Genomic DNA, 16,006 nt, shown 5'->3' with positions numbered 1-16,006 from the left:
TGAAACCCCACAGCCGCCGCCTCTCACTCCACGCTCATCATTGTGTTACAGTTTTTTGCCGCTCTGAAGGTGAACTCCAGCCCGACCACGAGACACTTACCTCTGTGGGGAGAGAGAGCACCTGCCTGCGGGCGGGCAAAATACATCCAACTCCCGCTGCTGCTGCTGCTGCTGCTGCTGCCAGATGCCGAACCTGCCCTCCACTGAGCGGGCGAGCATCTCTATGTACTACACTGCTGCTGTCTCCAAGGAAACTCGGCGGCCACGTGACTTTATGACGACGTCGATTTTCTCTATCTCCCTCTCTCTCTGCCTCACACACACTCGCCCTCCCTTTCTCTCTCCTCTCTGAAGCTCTCTGCTCTGACTCCGTCTTTGCAGCTCTCTCCAACACACTCACGCTGGAAATTAGGGGAAACGCAATTTGCTCAACTTGCAAACCTCTAAAACAAAAAGCAGCTCTCATCCCTTCAGGGGGGAAAACGTGTGTTATAAACTGGCCTCTGTAGTAACTGCATCTTACCTCTTTCCCCCTTTTACCTTCAGCTCCTCACAGAAGTCAAAGCTCCTCACAGCTAACCTTCTAAAAATAATCATCAGTCCTTCTAGAGAACTCAGTGGGGTGCAATGGAGAAAAAAAAAACAGCTTCTTCTTACGTAAAAGCTTCTGAGTAGCCAAATTTCTCTTCCCTCTAATATTTGGATTAATTCTAACAGGAGTCCTGACTCATTCACATCAGGATCTGCAGCGCTGTGGTTCGCTGACTGGAGATATGTTGATTAGGGACTCACAGTCGGCCACACACACACACACACACACACATACAGCCGCTGCCTTGAGGTCAAATGGGAGCGAACTGACAGAACATTTTGGAACTAAGACATCAAAGTCTGCAATGCGCTAATCCTCCTTCCACCTGTGCGTGGAGAATGACAATGTGCCACCCTGTCCGTGCACCTGGCAGAGGATCAGGGGAGATGAGGTGTGGTGGATGCACACACAGGGATTTCACTTGGGAAAGATGCACGGCTAAAAACAATACGCAAACATGAAGCACCCCCCCCAATGGATCGCACTCACATTCATTGCAAAATGAATTACATGCCTGCTGTCTCCCATTCTAACGACCCTGATGGAATTTGCATTGACCCGGAGAGTAAAAAAAAAGGAAGTAAAACAGAGGAAGGCATTTTGAAATAATAAGGGATTTCTGGGGATTATATAGAGAGTGGAAAATTGGTTGCTATGGCACTGAGAGGCTGACGCTATAAGTGTGTGCCCCATTAATGCAAAGTAAGGTAAGAGGCCTATTTTCCACTTTCAAAGTTTCCTCGCTGAAAGTCCTCTGGCAGAGGAACTCTGAGGCAGGGCTGAGTCTGAAGGTAAGAAAGCTGTATCAAAGATTTAGAGTTCCTGAGACAGACAGTGCATCCCAAACCTATAACTCCTGTGCAAAACACAAATCCCCAAGAATCTTGCCGACAGTTTGAGTGGAGGGTGGGGGGTTTGGGGGGGGAATTCACAGCTCAGTTTGCCGTTAGACTTTGCTTTCACATGCCAGTAAATATTTCACAACAGTATCAGAATAGCTGCACTTTGTCTGAAGACGACAAGAACGCCGCGAGGGGCCAGACAACCGGGAGACTCATGTCCGTTCGCTTTGGGACTTTTGATCAAACTTGACGCTCCAACCTGATTCTGCCATTATTACTCACTCACAGGCGCTACATCTCACAAGCACACGCACACACATACACACAGAGAGAGAGAGAGAGAGAGAGAGAGAGAGAGAGACACACACCTGAGAGACCGCGCTGATGGATGTCTCCTGGTACACGACATGAAATACCACCTCCTCTCAAACAACATTCATCAGGATTGGCAACTAGCGGCATTAGCTCTACGATACCAACAATGCTTTTCTCTCTGTAAGACTTCATCAATATAACGGAGTCAGTGAAGAGTAAAACAGGACGTTTGGCAGATTTCCTGAAAATAATCATCTGAGGGATCTGGTGCAATGAAGGGATTTCAAGAGCCAGCAGGGAAATCCACATGGGAATGATTGGCAAATAATGTGTTCACCTATAATTTCTCTAAAATTTTAAGTTAATGAATTGGGATTAATCCATTAATATTTCTACATTATGGCTCAAGGTGCCAGATTTACAGTTGGATTTAAAAAAGAAGTTCAACGTTTGGGGAAATAATTTACAACTCTTGACCTTGATTTACAAACATCTAGTCCGCAGAAGCCTTTAGATGAGAAAATCAATTTCAAGATACAGTATAACAGGTTAATTAGTGTCAGAGGTGCTTGGAAATGATTTTTTGAAGCTAACTCCACCTGCTTCTAGCATAGATTAAAGATGGACGACATGGCTGCTCCCCAAAAGTGAAGCCAAATTATCTCGATTGCCTCCTGGTGACTGGCTACACTCAAGGTCATGAATCCAGCCTCCTCCACTAGGTGGATGGGACAAAGTACTTGCAAATATTTTGTTCTCAAAGATGGTTTCTGTTAATTGAGGGATCTCTTATCACTCTAATGTATGTTTTACCTTTAAGTTCGGTTTCGATGAATGTTCTTCATGCCATAAAAACGAGGTGAATCACCTTGATTGACAGCTGAGACTGACTCCTGATTGGTCAAGCACATGTATCGACTGGACTTCGCCACCACAGCTCCATCTCCAGATCGACACTGCGCATGGTGTTTGACTCTGGTGTTTGTGTTCAGGGTATATTGGCTTCGTTTTTGGATCATAGGAGGAAGTTGAGACTTGTTGTCCTTCAGTCTATCTAGTGCTAAGCTAGGCTAACCAGCTGTTGACATTTAAATGCTACGGTCTCACATCTCATATTCTATATTCTGAACTATTAAAAAATCTGTACATAATCCCCTCTGTGGGCGTATTCTGCTGCAGATATAAATATTCTTGGACAAATATTTGCTTGTCTCTTTGTAAATTGGAAGACATGCACAGCTAAATATGGAACAGAGGATGAGAATGCCAGTCGGTGATGAAGACATGCTTTGAAAGGTTGTCAGGTTAAAAACATCTTTTCACTGCACACTTGACGAGAAGCGCTGTTTAATCAGCGCACACACAAATAAAAAACCTCAACGCACATGGAAACACAAATAGCCCCCCCTCCCTCATCAAAGACAGAGACTTCTATCTTCCCTGCTTCAGACGTAACAATAGAGAGAGACAGACACAGTCTCAGGGGTCAACAGTCACATCCAATATCCTAAAGTCAGTGAACACACATACACACACACACAGTGCCACCAACCCTGAAATGCCATTTGTGATGGCATGAGAATGCACTTTGTCTACAGAAGGAAGAAATTCCTGGAAATTCCAACGCAAAATCTTCAATTTCGGAGGTGACACAGCTCCATATTTTTAAATAACTATGCAATGCTATTGTTATTTAATATTAGATCATTTGACCTGTTTGGATATTAGAAGTTTAAAAGGAGAAATGTCTAATAGAAAAAAAGGGGGTGCGCTTTTAAGGGGTCATCAGCCAAAAAGGTTTGGGACACCTGGATTTATTGATTTACATAAGCTTCCATTGTGATTATTTGATGATAAATCTGAATTTGATTTAAATTAAAGGAAATACTTAGGTCAAGTCCTTTAAATTCTGTATGTACTCTAGTAAATGTACTTTCCATCACTGTATATAACATGTAATTCATAACACATGACAAACTGCTCAAACAGAACAAATCTCTGAGAGGAAAAGATTTACAATAAAAGACCTTTGTGCGTCAAATTCAAATCAAACCAAGAAGCTCAAATGGACACGAGTCAATATTCTCAAACAAAAAGACAAAACCACGCCAGAGATTACTGTTTCCTGAGGACACTGGAGAAACATTATCCAAAAGAGTTAGAGCCACAAATTCTATTCTAATCAATATTAATCTATTTGTGTGATGTCATTTCATGCTAGACAGGCTATACTGTGCGGGCTAATGCTAATCCAATCAGCTCCTCTCTCGGTTGGATAAAATATCCGGGTCAGCGACCGATTCTCCACATTGCGATGCATCGTAAAAAACTGTGCAAATAAAAAAACGTCATCTTAAATGCAAAAGTTTGGAGACAATGCAGAAGAAGAAGACTCCTCGCTCCAGTGGGCAGAGCCTGGAAGTGAGATGTGATTCAGAGATGGTGGTTATCTATCACGCAGTGAAACAGGAAATCAGGATGATGTGTTTACACTGTGTCGGTTTTTCTTGGCATTTGCTGAGCTACTTTCTCCCCCGTCATGTGGCTCACTATCCGTTAGTCACTGACACTTGCCAGCAGCAAACGCACATACAGGCGGCTCAGATTGATGCTCGTGACTGGAATATGAAGCAGGATTTGGTTGTGAAATGTGCCGTGAGAAATGCGGACAGAGATAAGTGGAGAGATTTCCCGTTTTTGTCCTATTAATGTCACAAACGACATTACTAGATCGAGGCCTAAAGTGCCGGGGTTCCGCCGCAACAACCCTGAGGGGAATGTGAAGTGACCTCAGCGACATGGACTGCGGATGCCTCTCTGCGGTGGAATCGATTATGGAAATTGTACGATTTTTCAACTGAAATGTAAATGAATGTGCGGGGTTTAAGACAGCAGCAGAATATAATGCATCTCCTATATTGACTTTAAGGAGCTTGAAAGCCTGGAGTGTGAGATTTACACCCTCGTCACTGTTTCATTGCCAACAGACTGATGAGGGCGGCTGTGCCGTTAGCGGCAGCGGCAGCGGGGACCTGTGTAGTATATCAGCATCTCCACGTTTGCAAATAATCAGGGGCTTGACACCTCGGCGAGATGGCGATCTATCATGTCATGACGGGACAGCCGAATGGGAAAGATGGAGGCAGTTACATGACAAGAACAGACTGTAGATCATGAGCACACCGGGCCTCGCTGCGCTGTTCATCAACACAGCGGTTGGGTAGCCCTCATTAATGACACACAAACACACAGTGGCAACACACACACCTTGGGAATGGCACTTACACAGTATGGGCGAGCTCCTGCGGTCTCTCGGCCTGCTCGGGGAACACAGGATGCGGCGGTTCCCCGATGGGGACGCAGCCCAGAGATTTACTGATTGCATGGCTCAGCTTTTTGGCCGGAGACTTCTGTGAGGATAGCAGGAAAAAAACAAAGTGTTGACACCTTGTGTGAGGAGAGGCGGTGGACTAGTGCCAGAAAAACTTGGACTATGGGCAGAAAATTGGGAAGACATCAGACTGGAAGGTCTCTGGTTCGACTCCACGGAGTAACAACAAAAAAACATATGGACGGAGTAACAACAAAAAACAAAACTGGATGGACAACACTTGGATCTGTCCAAAAATCCAAAAGGATTCTTCCTACCCTACTGTCTAGTGCCCCTGAGCAAGGCACCTTACTCCCCCAACATCTGCTGCCCGGGCACCGTACATGGCTGCTCACTGCTCGATGTGTCCTGCACCAGATGGGTCAAAAGCAGAGGACAAATTCCCCTGTATTGCATGAGTGTGTCTGTGCATGTGTTTTGGGATAAATAAATGTATCTTGTATCTTGATGTATCTGGTGGGGGTGCAGCAGAGACGGTTTTATAAGCCGCCTCAGGAAGACATTTAGATAACTGGGTCAACAGGCTGTTTGCTGTGTCAGAAGTGGGGTTCAGCAGCTGCTACGTCTATGACAGGTGTGTCTGCTGTTGAGATCCAAAAAATCGAATTTTATGTTGTGACTAATCTGTGGATTTTTTACTTTGTCAAGACACGAAATAAATAGTCAAAACTACAAAATAAGTCTTAACGGTTCAGTGTGTAAGAATTAGGCAAAAAGGATCAATTCATCAGAAATTGAATCTAAAATAATCCTAGTGATGTTTTCACTAATGTGTGATCATCTAAATTGTATGAATTTTTTTCTTTAGCCTATAAAGGTCCCTTTATATTGAAGTACTTTTTATTTAGATTGGGAGTGGGTGCTCTCTACAGAGGCCCCTCTGTTTTTAACAGTTGATCATTTCAATGTAAATCCTATTACATTAACTGCTGTGAAATGTGCAGCAGGAATAAAAATGAATACATTTTACACTCGTCATTATACGAGTAAACGTGGCAGCACATAGGAAATGACACAGCGATATGAGCTTTCACAGGAAGGGACGTGGCCAATGATTGTGCCAGCTGAGCAGAACACATGCTGACGCCAAAACTGAAGATTAAAGATGGATTTGTGAGCTGGAAAACAAAATAACATGATGGACAATGTCACAGACGAACAATATACACGAAAAGTAGGAAATCATCCAGAACAGATCGAACATTACCTTCTGGATAATTGTCTTCATTTGATTTTTATTTATCTCACACAATGTGATTTCTTCTCTGTGCGACTAAACCAAGGAGGACGGGAATTGGATTTAGGATCCAGTGTCTACATCTTCCTTTATTTCCATTTATTCTATAATGACTGAGCTGTGAGGGAATTTGGCAACATGGTGATTTCAAATCAATACAATTTAATTTGCACAAAATAAGTAAAAAACCCATTTAATCCCTGTTGGTTTGTAGGACATGTAGCAGGACGGATGACTGCTCCAGGAGAGATATTGATTTCTGAATTGCCATAAAAGGAAACAACACAATGTAGAATTGAGGGCGACCAGGTTTTGGTTCTCACCCATGACGAGTGCTCCTTCATCTGGTGCTGGTTGCTGTGGGGCCCATTGGCATGGCCCCGCCAGAAGCAGCTCTGACAAAGCTGGTAGCCATGGCACTGCTGGCACCGATACCGGAAACCCATCATGCTCTCGCTCCGGCAATATGAACATTCCACCGGATGGAAGACTGAGCAGTGAAGAGGAGGATTTTCAGTCAGAGCTGTTGTATCTCTACTCACAGTGATACCGACTAAAACCTCTGCGTGCAAAGCAGCTGAGTAGTTTCAGTCAAGAAATGTACTTCATTCAAACTCAGAAGTACTTGTAATTTATGTTAGTGTATCCATTTGAATGAGGGAATGTTGGCCTTATACACAAATTCATTTCTTTGACGGATATAATTATATTAACGTTACAGATAAAGATGAAATATCGCATATTTGGTTCCCTAACTTGTATGTCCTTACAAAAAAACTTTAATACAGTGTTGATATAAGTAATTGTAGTAAATTCTAAGTAATATTTACCTCTAAATCAGCCAATATCAATTCTAAATCTTACCATTTTCAACATTAGCAAGTCGGTGCATGAGTGGCAGCCACACGAGACACTGAGGAGGGGGATCTGCCATCAGCACATCCAGAAATGTGTTCAGCATGATCTTCTTCTAGATACAAACACAAACACGCGTGTGTCCAATGAGAGGTGTGCGTTATTAAAAGTTTAAAAAGTAGAAAGAGAAGAGGAAGAAGAGGAAGAAGAAGAGGGTAGGGGTGTTGGGATATCCCACCTGCTGAGGGAAGCACGTCCGCACCGAATGCTCCGTGTAGCCGAACGAGGGGCCCTCGAACACGGCTGTGGGCAGTTTCAGCACCTCCCGAAGAAACTGATCGAACTTGGCAAACACCATCATGCCACTCGAGTCAGAGATCTGTGAGAAAATATCTGAGAGACCGAACGTGTCAGATGTTGTGCTCAGCTAAAAAATATTGTGTTAACACGCCGCTGCTATTTACATGACGCATGATCCATAATGAATACACTCGTCAGCTAATACATGCACTGCAAATGAATTGGACTGCTGTGTTTCAACAGTGCCCCCGTGTGTTTGATTTGAGCAACTACAGGAGGCATTACAAACACTGCATTTTCATGTAATAACCAGGACAAATGTTATATTTATAAATGGAGGGAACATGTTATGTGAAAAAATGTACAAATGTGTACTTACAACGTAGTTTGTCCACAATTTTCCCTCCACACATTGTCGACAGCATTGCCTTCATTGAGAAAACTGTCAACTTCCCATGGCTTTCACTGCGAGGAGAGAGAAAAGTCAAATCCGGTGAATTAAAGTGAGATACAGAATTATAGGAAGAAGGAATAACATTATCTCAGTCTTAATTAACATTTAAATCAAGAAGCAATAAAATGTAGCCTTGTTCAGGGATTTTGCTGCTTCAGCCGTACTTTGTCTGCCACGACTACACAGCTATAGGTCACTGAAGGCTTTAATAAAAGATTTTACAAATGTTATTGTTTTACCACTTTTATTTCTATTTCATTTTGTGCGAAACCTTCATTCAAACTGGGAATAAAGCTAAAATTGACGTTTGACATTTATGAAGGTGCCATGATCGATATAACATACAGCAAGGTCAATGAGAAAGTATATAAACTACAACCACCAGTGTCCAGGGTCAAAATTCACAGTCTAAGCCTTAAATCACAGCTTAACACGGTCATTATTAGTCCGCCTCAGGTCACCCTACTATCTCTTTAACTTGCCGAGAGAGGGCAGCTCCTTCACTTCCGACTCGTTTGGCTCTGACTTCCGAGCAGAGGTAACAGAGATACATGAAAGCTCTTCCGCCTAATTCCGTTTGGACCTCAGGGACAGATAGCGAAACCGCTTCCTGTGATCGCAGACGGTCATTTCCACCAGGTTTCCCAGAGATACGGCAGCATGAGCAATAACAAGGGGGGGGAGGTAGGACCGGAGTGGCCTTACAGATAAAAGTAAACCAATTGAATGGGAAAGGGCGAGTCGCCAATCAATTTGAGCACACAGGGTAAATATAATGAACATGAGCTTTACGGTCAATAATAAACCTCCGTGCTCCAGGAGGCAGAGCGTCCGGGGCCTCGAGGACAGAGCGGACATTAAGAGGAGGGATATACAGTAAAACATCAGTGAGGATTCGTCAGCTGATCAAGCTTCTTTTCTTTTTTTATGCAGGGCACTTTTATATCTGTGGTGTGATGGAAAAACTCCAATCTGAATTTCTTCTTTAATCATTTATCAGCTTATTGCCAAGATACCTGAATCCTGATTTGATGCTTTTTTTGTACAGTGGGTACTAGTTATCATGGGCAGTACTAAGTTAATGAGCCATTTTGTGAGCTTAAAGGTATTATTAATATTGAGGGTCTATGATTACAAAAACACATCAACAGTATTCTTCACATTGATTGAGTTTTTTCCTACCCCTGGCAGTGTGGAGGATTCTTGGACAGAGCATTCAGACCTTTGTTTGGGGGAATCAAATACTAAAGAAAACAACTGTTTGGTTTATAAAATAGCAGAAAATATAAATACACAATTTCCCAGAGTAAAAGGTATTCCACACACTTAAGAAGCTAGAACCACAAACATTTTTAGCGTTTGTATTTTTGCTTTATAATATTTTTTATGTTTTAATTAATGAGATGAAACTAATTTCCTTGAACTACTGAATTTATATAACACAGTGTAGTAGCATAGACAGAAAATATCATATATAATGCATTAAAAAATTCTGGGTTTCACTTTGCTTAGATTGGCCATGACAATGATTTAAGCCTGACTGTAAAAGGAATATTTTTTTCAATAGAGCAAGTAGCAGTAACTATCATTATTATCATTATAATTCCATGTTAAAGTAACAGACTTCCTGCTTGGAAGCTGATTGTCAAGTGCACGTGCTCAAATAACATCAGTTTGTTTGCACTGTTGTTAAAGGTGAGAACAGTGGCCTCTGTGGACAAAAGTTGAGAACTGAACTGCATAAGGTTATTACTATAATTATTATTTTTATTATCATTATTATCATTATTATCATTATTATCATTATTGGTCGGTTCCAGCTTGGCCCTTTGCTCTTTCACACTTAGGTTGTGTCCTATCAATAAAGACCTCAGTGGCTGAAATAGTCTTTATGAAGAAAAGCGTCAGTTCAATCAGGAGAGGTTTCCCACTGTCCCATTCAGTTCTATTTCTCTTCCTCTCTAACCATGTTAATGTTAAATCCAATCAGATTGTCACAATCTCAATCAGCCAATCACGTTGTTGTTGTCAAACTTGAAATCTCTCCCCTGTCACAGTGATTTCACTGATTCGCTGTGACCTTTCTCCTCCTCCCCATCACCTCCAGTCTCCGTATCTAGAGCTCATGTAAAGTCTTTCTCGTCTCGTTAAGATCCTCAACATTCTTTCTCTCCCATCAACCACCACCAGGGGACTAGACTCTGGGGGGTGACCACACGCCTCCTACCTGTCATAGGTGGCCACCATGAAGTTGAGCAGCAACCCGATGGACTGCTCCACATTGATCTGGTGGGTGGTGGGCAACCGCTTGTTGAGCTGGTAGTAGATGGAAGACAGGATAGTCTCCAGCCGCGACACATTGATCTCAGCGTTGTGGTCCAGTGTGTTGAGGCCGCTGTCGCGAAAGGCTTCGATCATGTTCCAGACATCCACCAGATGAACTGTGAGGGGGGGGCAAACGGACACGCTGCCATCAATCACATCTGTATCCACTTTGGTTATTTTCTACTGATCACAACAGAATTTAAGAATCTATACGTGCTCTTACGGTTGCATCTCTTCTGCACAAACCGCAGTTTGCAGGCGGTCCTGTACGTCGACAGTCTGATAACATCGAAGTTCTGAGCTCCTGGAAAAACAAATGCATTTAAAGCAGGGACTGACTTTCACACAAAATGCTTTCACAGATGGATGCCTGTCCACTTCTATGGAGTAAAACCAAACACCGTACAAATGCAGTCGGGCTCACTGGAGGTACATTTTAACACCATCGCTCCCATCGTGTGGGAGGAAATCAAATAGTGCGAGGGACCACGCATCTCCTCCTGTGCAACTTCCAGCCCGTCAGAGACTTACATGAGGCCGGTGCTGGCTATGAATAGTGAAAAGAGATTTCTCTCAGTCGACTCCACTCACTCATTTCCATGAAGAGCTGCCTCTTCTCGACCATGGCCTTGCCTCGTTTACTGCCCTCCTCGATCATCCTGTGGCACATCAAACAGCAGAGCATGCAACGCTCGCTCTTCAGACAGCAGCATGGTAATAATACGCAACACACAGCTCTCTCTACTATCGTCCAAAATCATTAATGTTCCTTGAGATCGAACAGGATTTACACACATACACAAGTCATTTATGCAAAATGAGGAACATGTTCCCAGAAAATAAGAAGTTTACCCAAAACCTAATAATGCCACATTTGGAGGGTTTAATCTTCATGTGTTCATTATCTCTGGGGTGATTTCATGACGTACAGAGTAGAAATATCTTACGTGGTCAAAGCTAAATGTTGGAAATGCACAGATAAGCCGGTGCACCGAAGGACTCAGTACATCCTTTCATGTGTTCGTGATTCACCTTGAACATCAAGGACTGTGTTAGTCATCTCTTACCTTTGTATAGATAGAAAGATTATGTGATTTCTTAACCGATGATGAAGCCGGTTATAGAAATGATATTAAAGAGTTTTTATGACGCCTTAATTTAATCCTAAGAGCCCGATGACCATGTAGCCGGATCTGCCATTTTGTATCATTTAACCTCTATTTAAATCAGTGAAACGTGGAGGTGTGGGCAGCCGTGAGAACCAGAAGTAAAAGATAGCGTCTTGAATATAAAGCGGTGATGGCTCACAGGCTGCAGCTGTGACTCAGAAGGGAGTGCGGTTCGTCCAATAGTAGGAAAGTTGCCGGTTCGATCCCTGCCTTCTCCAGTGTCCTTGAGCAAGACACTCAACACTAACGTCAATGATGTATCGTGAGGTGCTTTGAGAGGTCGATAAGACTGTGAGCTCTATATAATGCAGCCCATTGACAAAATGACATCTATTCAAAGTAGTTTCATTTTTAGGAAATGGGCTTTATCTCGTTCATGCTGAGAGTCAGATGAGAAGCCGGATAGCTCGCTCATGTCTGTACAGTAAATAAGAAGCCAGCGGCTGATTGGATTCGTTTAGCACAAAGGGTGGAATTAGTACGACTCTGTTCAAAATCTGTCTGTCAGCACCTGCAAAGCTGGTTACTTAAAACATGCTATCTCATTTATTTAGTCATAAAAGCCAAATGTGTAAAAACAACAAGTTTGTGTTTTTTTTTTCCAAGAGTTTTATGTGACTGTTTATTTCTTGGCCGTGTTGCTTTTTGTGCTAAACAGATAGAAAGAAAATAAGTGGCCTTCTTAAAAAGATCCAACTAGTCATTTAAAGTGCGTTGACATTATTCATGTCGTTTGACAAAAAACTGCACTAAGATACAAATCGAAGAGATAAAGTTCATAATGCAACTGTTTCAAAACAGACGTTATTAATTTTGCCCACAGCGGCTTTAATGTTTGACGGTGGCGATGCCAAACTGTCACAATCAGTTGTGACATTTTTTAAAGGATTCACTTGAACTCGATTCTCTTAGATGACGAGTTCCCTTTGAAATGATGCAGGTTTGATTATTTCATTCATTGCCTCTGTCTGCTATTTTATCATCAGAGCTTTTAATGTGGAGTGAGTCATTTATTCAATTATAGTAGATGGTAATTGCTCTGTATTTCCATAGTACTTTTCTAGTCCTGACGACCACTCAAACCATTTCACACACACACAGCCATATGCATCTATTTTCAGAGCTTTATCCATCACGCGTCAGTCACACACTGCCCACACACCCGTCAGGGGAAAGTAGGGGTTCAATATCTTGCCCAAGGACACTTCAGCACAGGGATTGTTGGAGGGGACTGGGATCGAAACCGCCGACCTTCTGGTCAGTGGAGGAGCCGCTCTACCTCCTGGTAATATCAGCCCATTGGTGGTACACATTTACAGTATAGTCTTTGTTCCCAGTAAGACATAACAAATAAATCTGCCTGTAGGTAATAACTCCAGCAGTGTATGTAATATTTTACGGATATTTTAAAAGTGTATACCTGTCGCTGGCTGAAAGTCAAACGTCGAAAGGCCCTAAACGTCAACCCTGTGGAGAAAATGAAGAGTTAGTCTCACTTGATATCAGCATTTCTATGAAAAATAAGCCATTCCTCCCTGATGACACATGGCTGACTTTTAAATAACTAATTAACACCTCCTGCCTTCTCTTTCCTTCTCCCTCCTTCAAGGACTTCATTAACTCCTAATTTGTGCTTTTGTCCCCCCCCCCCACTCTCACGTCTCCTGTGGAGATATCGGTGAGCTATGGCAGGGGAACACTCCAGTGCCCATGGTCGGTGCAAATGATAATTCTCCATGACATCCCGCTCAGCAGTGACTGCATCCTGTGGGCTAATGACACCGACTGAGCTGCAAAGGAACCGCTTAACGATAATGGACGCGGAGCACATTACGGCTGGCCGGTGACTGATGAGCGCCTCGGACCGAGCTCCCGAAATATGTCTGGATCACATGGAGCTGACCAATGGAGGACTCAAGGTTCCCCCACCCTCAGGAGGAAGTCAGCAGAGAGGGGGGGCTTGTCGATTTAATGTTTTTCTGCATCACACCTCGGTTTACACTCGGCCTTCCTCTCAATGACCTCCAATGACATAGCCTCTTTCCAGTCACCAACTAGCAACTCTCTGTGTTGGGAGGCTGTTATTTCTGTTAACAGGCACCATGCAGTGAGGGTCTCCTCCAATGGAACCCTTATATGTGTGATCAGGGCTGCAACTAATTATTCTATCAATTCAGAAATCGAGAAATAAGTGGAGAAAACCCAAATAATGTCAATTCGAAATAATATAAAACAAAGAAAAGCTGAAAATCTTCACTTTTAAGAGGCTGAAAGAGAGAGTTTGGCATATTTGCTTAAAAGACATGTCTGAAACCATGAATTCATAATCACATTTTATTGCCGAGCGAATGATCTGTGAACCGACTCGGACGATTTTCACCACCGCCAGATACGGCTGCATTTTAAGGTCGGAGTAAAACCACTTTGCACCAAATCAAAACAGCTATTTTTAGGCTTTGTAACTGTGTTGAGGCTCTTTGTAGCTCAGTGGGCAATTCATGACTCCATCCCAGTAAGGATTAAGGGTTCATGGGGCCAGGAAGGCAGTTGCAAAACATGGCCATCTTAATTGCATATTGAATCCCCCCCGGTCCTAAAAGTGCCAACCCCCCCCCCTTCTCTCTCCACCAACCACCAAACAATATCTGGGCATTTTTAAAGGGGCATTAAGTCAGAGAGGCACCGATGCAATGAGGAGGAAAAAATGGTAGAAAACAATTGCTATGCAGTGGGAGACACAACAGACACATCAGCAAAAAATAACACAATGCTTCATTGTAAATATTCAGCCTGTGAAGTAACTGCAGAAATTCCTGAGTAGGCAGGAAAACTGTGAGCGGTGCATGGCAGCAAATGACACCTCAACGGATTAGATATGGGTTTTAGATGAGACAAAGCCAAACAACTTCTTAATTATTCACAGAGAAAATGAATTCACAGAGGAGGGCACATTCACATGCACGGAGCCGGGCTGCTGTGATAAAGGGGATTTATCTAAAAAAAAAAATTGCATTCACGTATCTGCACATTAATATCCAGCTGGTACTGCTGGTGATCGTTACAGGCCCGTGAAGGTGCATTTGACTGTAACCGCACCTTCAGCTCCGAGGTAATGACAACATCCTTTGAGGCGAGTCCACAGAAGGACTGGGCTTGCTGCAGTATTTCCCTTCCGCTGACATCATTCACTTTCTCCGTTTGTACCAAGTCTCGATTCTCGCACCGAGCGATGCTGCAACACTTAAAAATTCACTTCTGGAGCGGCGGTGGCGCACAGACGCAGCCATGTTGCCGCTTTTAACTGCCTATTTACCTTATTTGCCCACAAAGGGATCGAGATTCCCGTGAATATTTTATTTTTATATTTGGATGAGAGACAACGGAAAACCCCCCTCCCTGTGTCTCTCCAATTGTCAGCGGCTGTCGAATGAGAGGCATCGCAGGGAATTGGCCTTTACAGGAGGAATATCACGCAGGTTGCGTTTAGAGCATCATCCTCATCCTCCTCCTCCTCCTCATCCTCGGCAGCAGCAGCAGCATCAGCATCATCAGACGAGGAGGATAAGTGGTCCAGCGTGAATAAGGAGGATATATTAAACAGGCGCTCTCTCACCTCTTTGCTGAATCCGCGCGTGTGTCCGCCGACGTTACAGCTGCCCGCGGCTCGCATCGTCCATCATCTTGTCTCCGGCTCCTCGCTCCCGTCTCATCCGACTTCAGCCTCGGGAACTGCGGTTGCTGTAGCCGCACACAGAGACGTGCGAGCGCCCCGCTCCGCTCGGCATCATGAAGCGACCCAGCGGCGGAGGACGGCACAGCTCCGAGATGCCATGCGCGCCCACCTACTACACTTTACGCATGTGCGCACGCACGCTGGGTAGAGGCGCGCGTCTACTACCGCTGCTGTTACTCTGGATTATGATCCTGGGCATAGTAGAGAGGAGGTGAACAAGTGAACACAGATTTAATTCAAGTAAAAGGGACATTATGGAGTGGACTCACCAGAGACAGGTTTAAAAGGAAATGGTCAGACTCCATGCAGCACAGGTTGAGACAGCCTGGATTTAAGAGTAAATATCTAAATACACAGGGCTCTTACAATTCCCACAATGCAACCCAGCCCTTACGTGAGTTAGTGCGGCTGCTGCTGTTACTGATAAAAAAAAAACTCAGACAGAGATAAACTGAGTTTTAGACTAAAGCTTAAAATACACGTAATCCTACATTTCCTATAATGCAATTGAGCCGGGAAGTAAAAGTAAAGCTCAAAATTCACTGGATCCAATGATGCTATCAGTTTCCCCCTGGTCTGTTGGCTAGTACATAGTCCAGTGCAATCAGATGCAGAACAATATCAATGATCTAACACCCATATTTCTTATTTCTCATATTTGTCATCAATTACCATATTTAAAAAGTCAATAATAAGAAACATATGATCATAAACATAAGAAAATCCAAAGAAGCATACAAAAGGCAACAAAAATTCACAAAAGTAACGTTAAATCACAAAACACAACAACAAA

General features: G+C 43.3%; 1 protein-coding gene across 8 annotated transcripts in view; it reads right to left on the bottom strand.

Moving 5' to 3' along the window:
• Window positions 1-15,558, bottom strand: part of dtnbb (dystrobrevin, beta b) — a 31,010-nt gene extending 15,452 nt beyond the window's left edge. For 4 of the 8 annotated variants that reach the window (XM_062397953.1, XM_062397956.1, XM_062397958.1 and 1 more), the window contains exons 1-10: window positions 15,094-15,557; window positions 12,901-12,947; window positions 10,903-10,970; window positions 10,535-10,615; window positions 10,214-10,427; window positions 7,912-7,997; window positions 7,471-7,625; window positions 7,242-7,347; window positions 6,701-6,867; window positions 5,035-5,159 (exon numbers count right to left, since the gene is read on the bottom strand). In XM_062397953.1, coding sequence (XP_062253937.1) covers window positions 5,035-5,159; window positions 6,701-6,867; window positions 7,242-7,347; window positions 7,471-7,625; window positions 7,912-7,997; window positions 10,214-10,427; window positions 10,535-10,615; window positions 10,903-10,969 — 1,001 coding nt within the window. In that variant the 5' untranslated portion in view covers window position 10,970; window positions 12,901-12,947; window positions 15,094-15,557. Of the gene's footprint in view, window positions 1-5,034; window positions 5,160-6,700; window positions 6,868-7,241; window positions 7,348-7,470; window positions 7,626-7,911; window positions 7,998-10,213; window positions 10,428-10,534; window positions 10,616-10,902; window positions 10,971-12,900; window positions 12,948-15,093 lie in introns of all 8 variants that reach the window. The other 4 variants (XM_062397955.1, XM_062397957.1, XM_062397954.1 and 1 more) reach the window with 3 other exon arrangements.
• Between the last annotated feature and the right edge of the window lie 448 nt (window positions 15,559-16,006).

The sequence above is a fragment of the Platichthys flesus genome, chromosome 10 (assembly GCF_949316205.1).
Source record: "Platichthys flesus chromosome 10, fPlaFle2.1, whole genome shotgun sequence".
Lineage (NCBI taxonomy): Eukaryota > Metazoa > Chordata > Actinopteri > Pleuronectiformes > Pleuronectidae > Platichthys > Platichthys flesus.
Note: the sequence above shows the minus strand (reverse complement) of the source record. Positions and strands in the feature narration are given on the sequence as shown.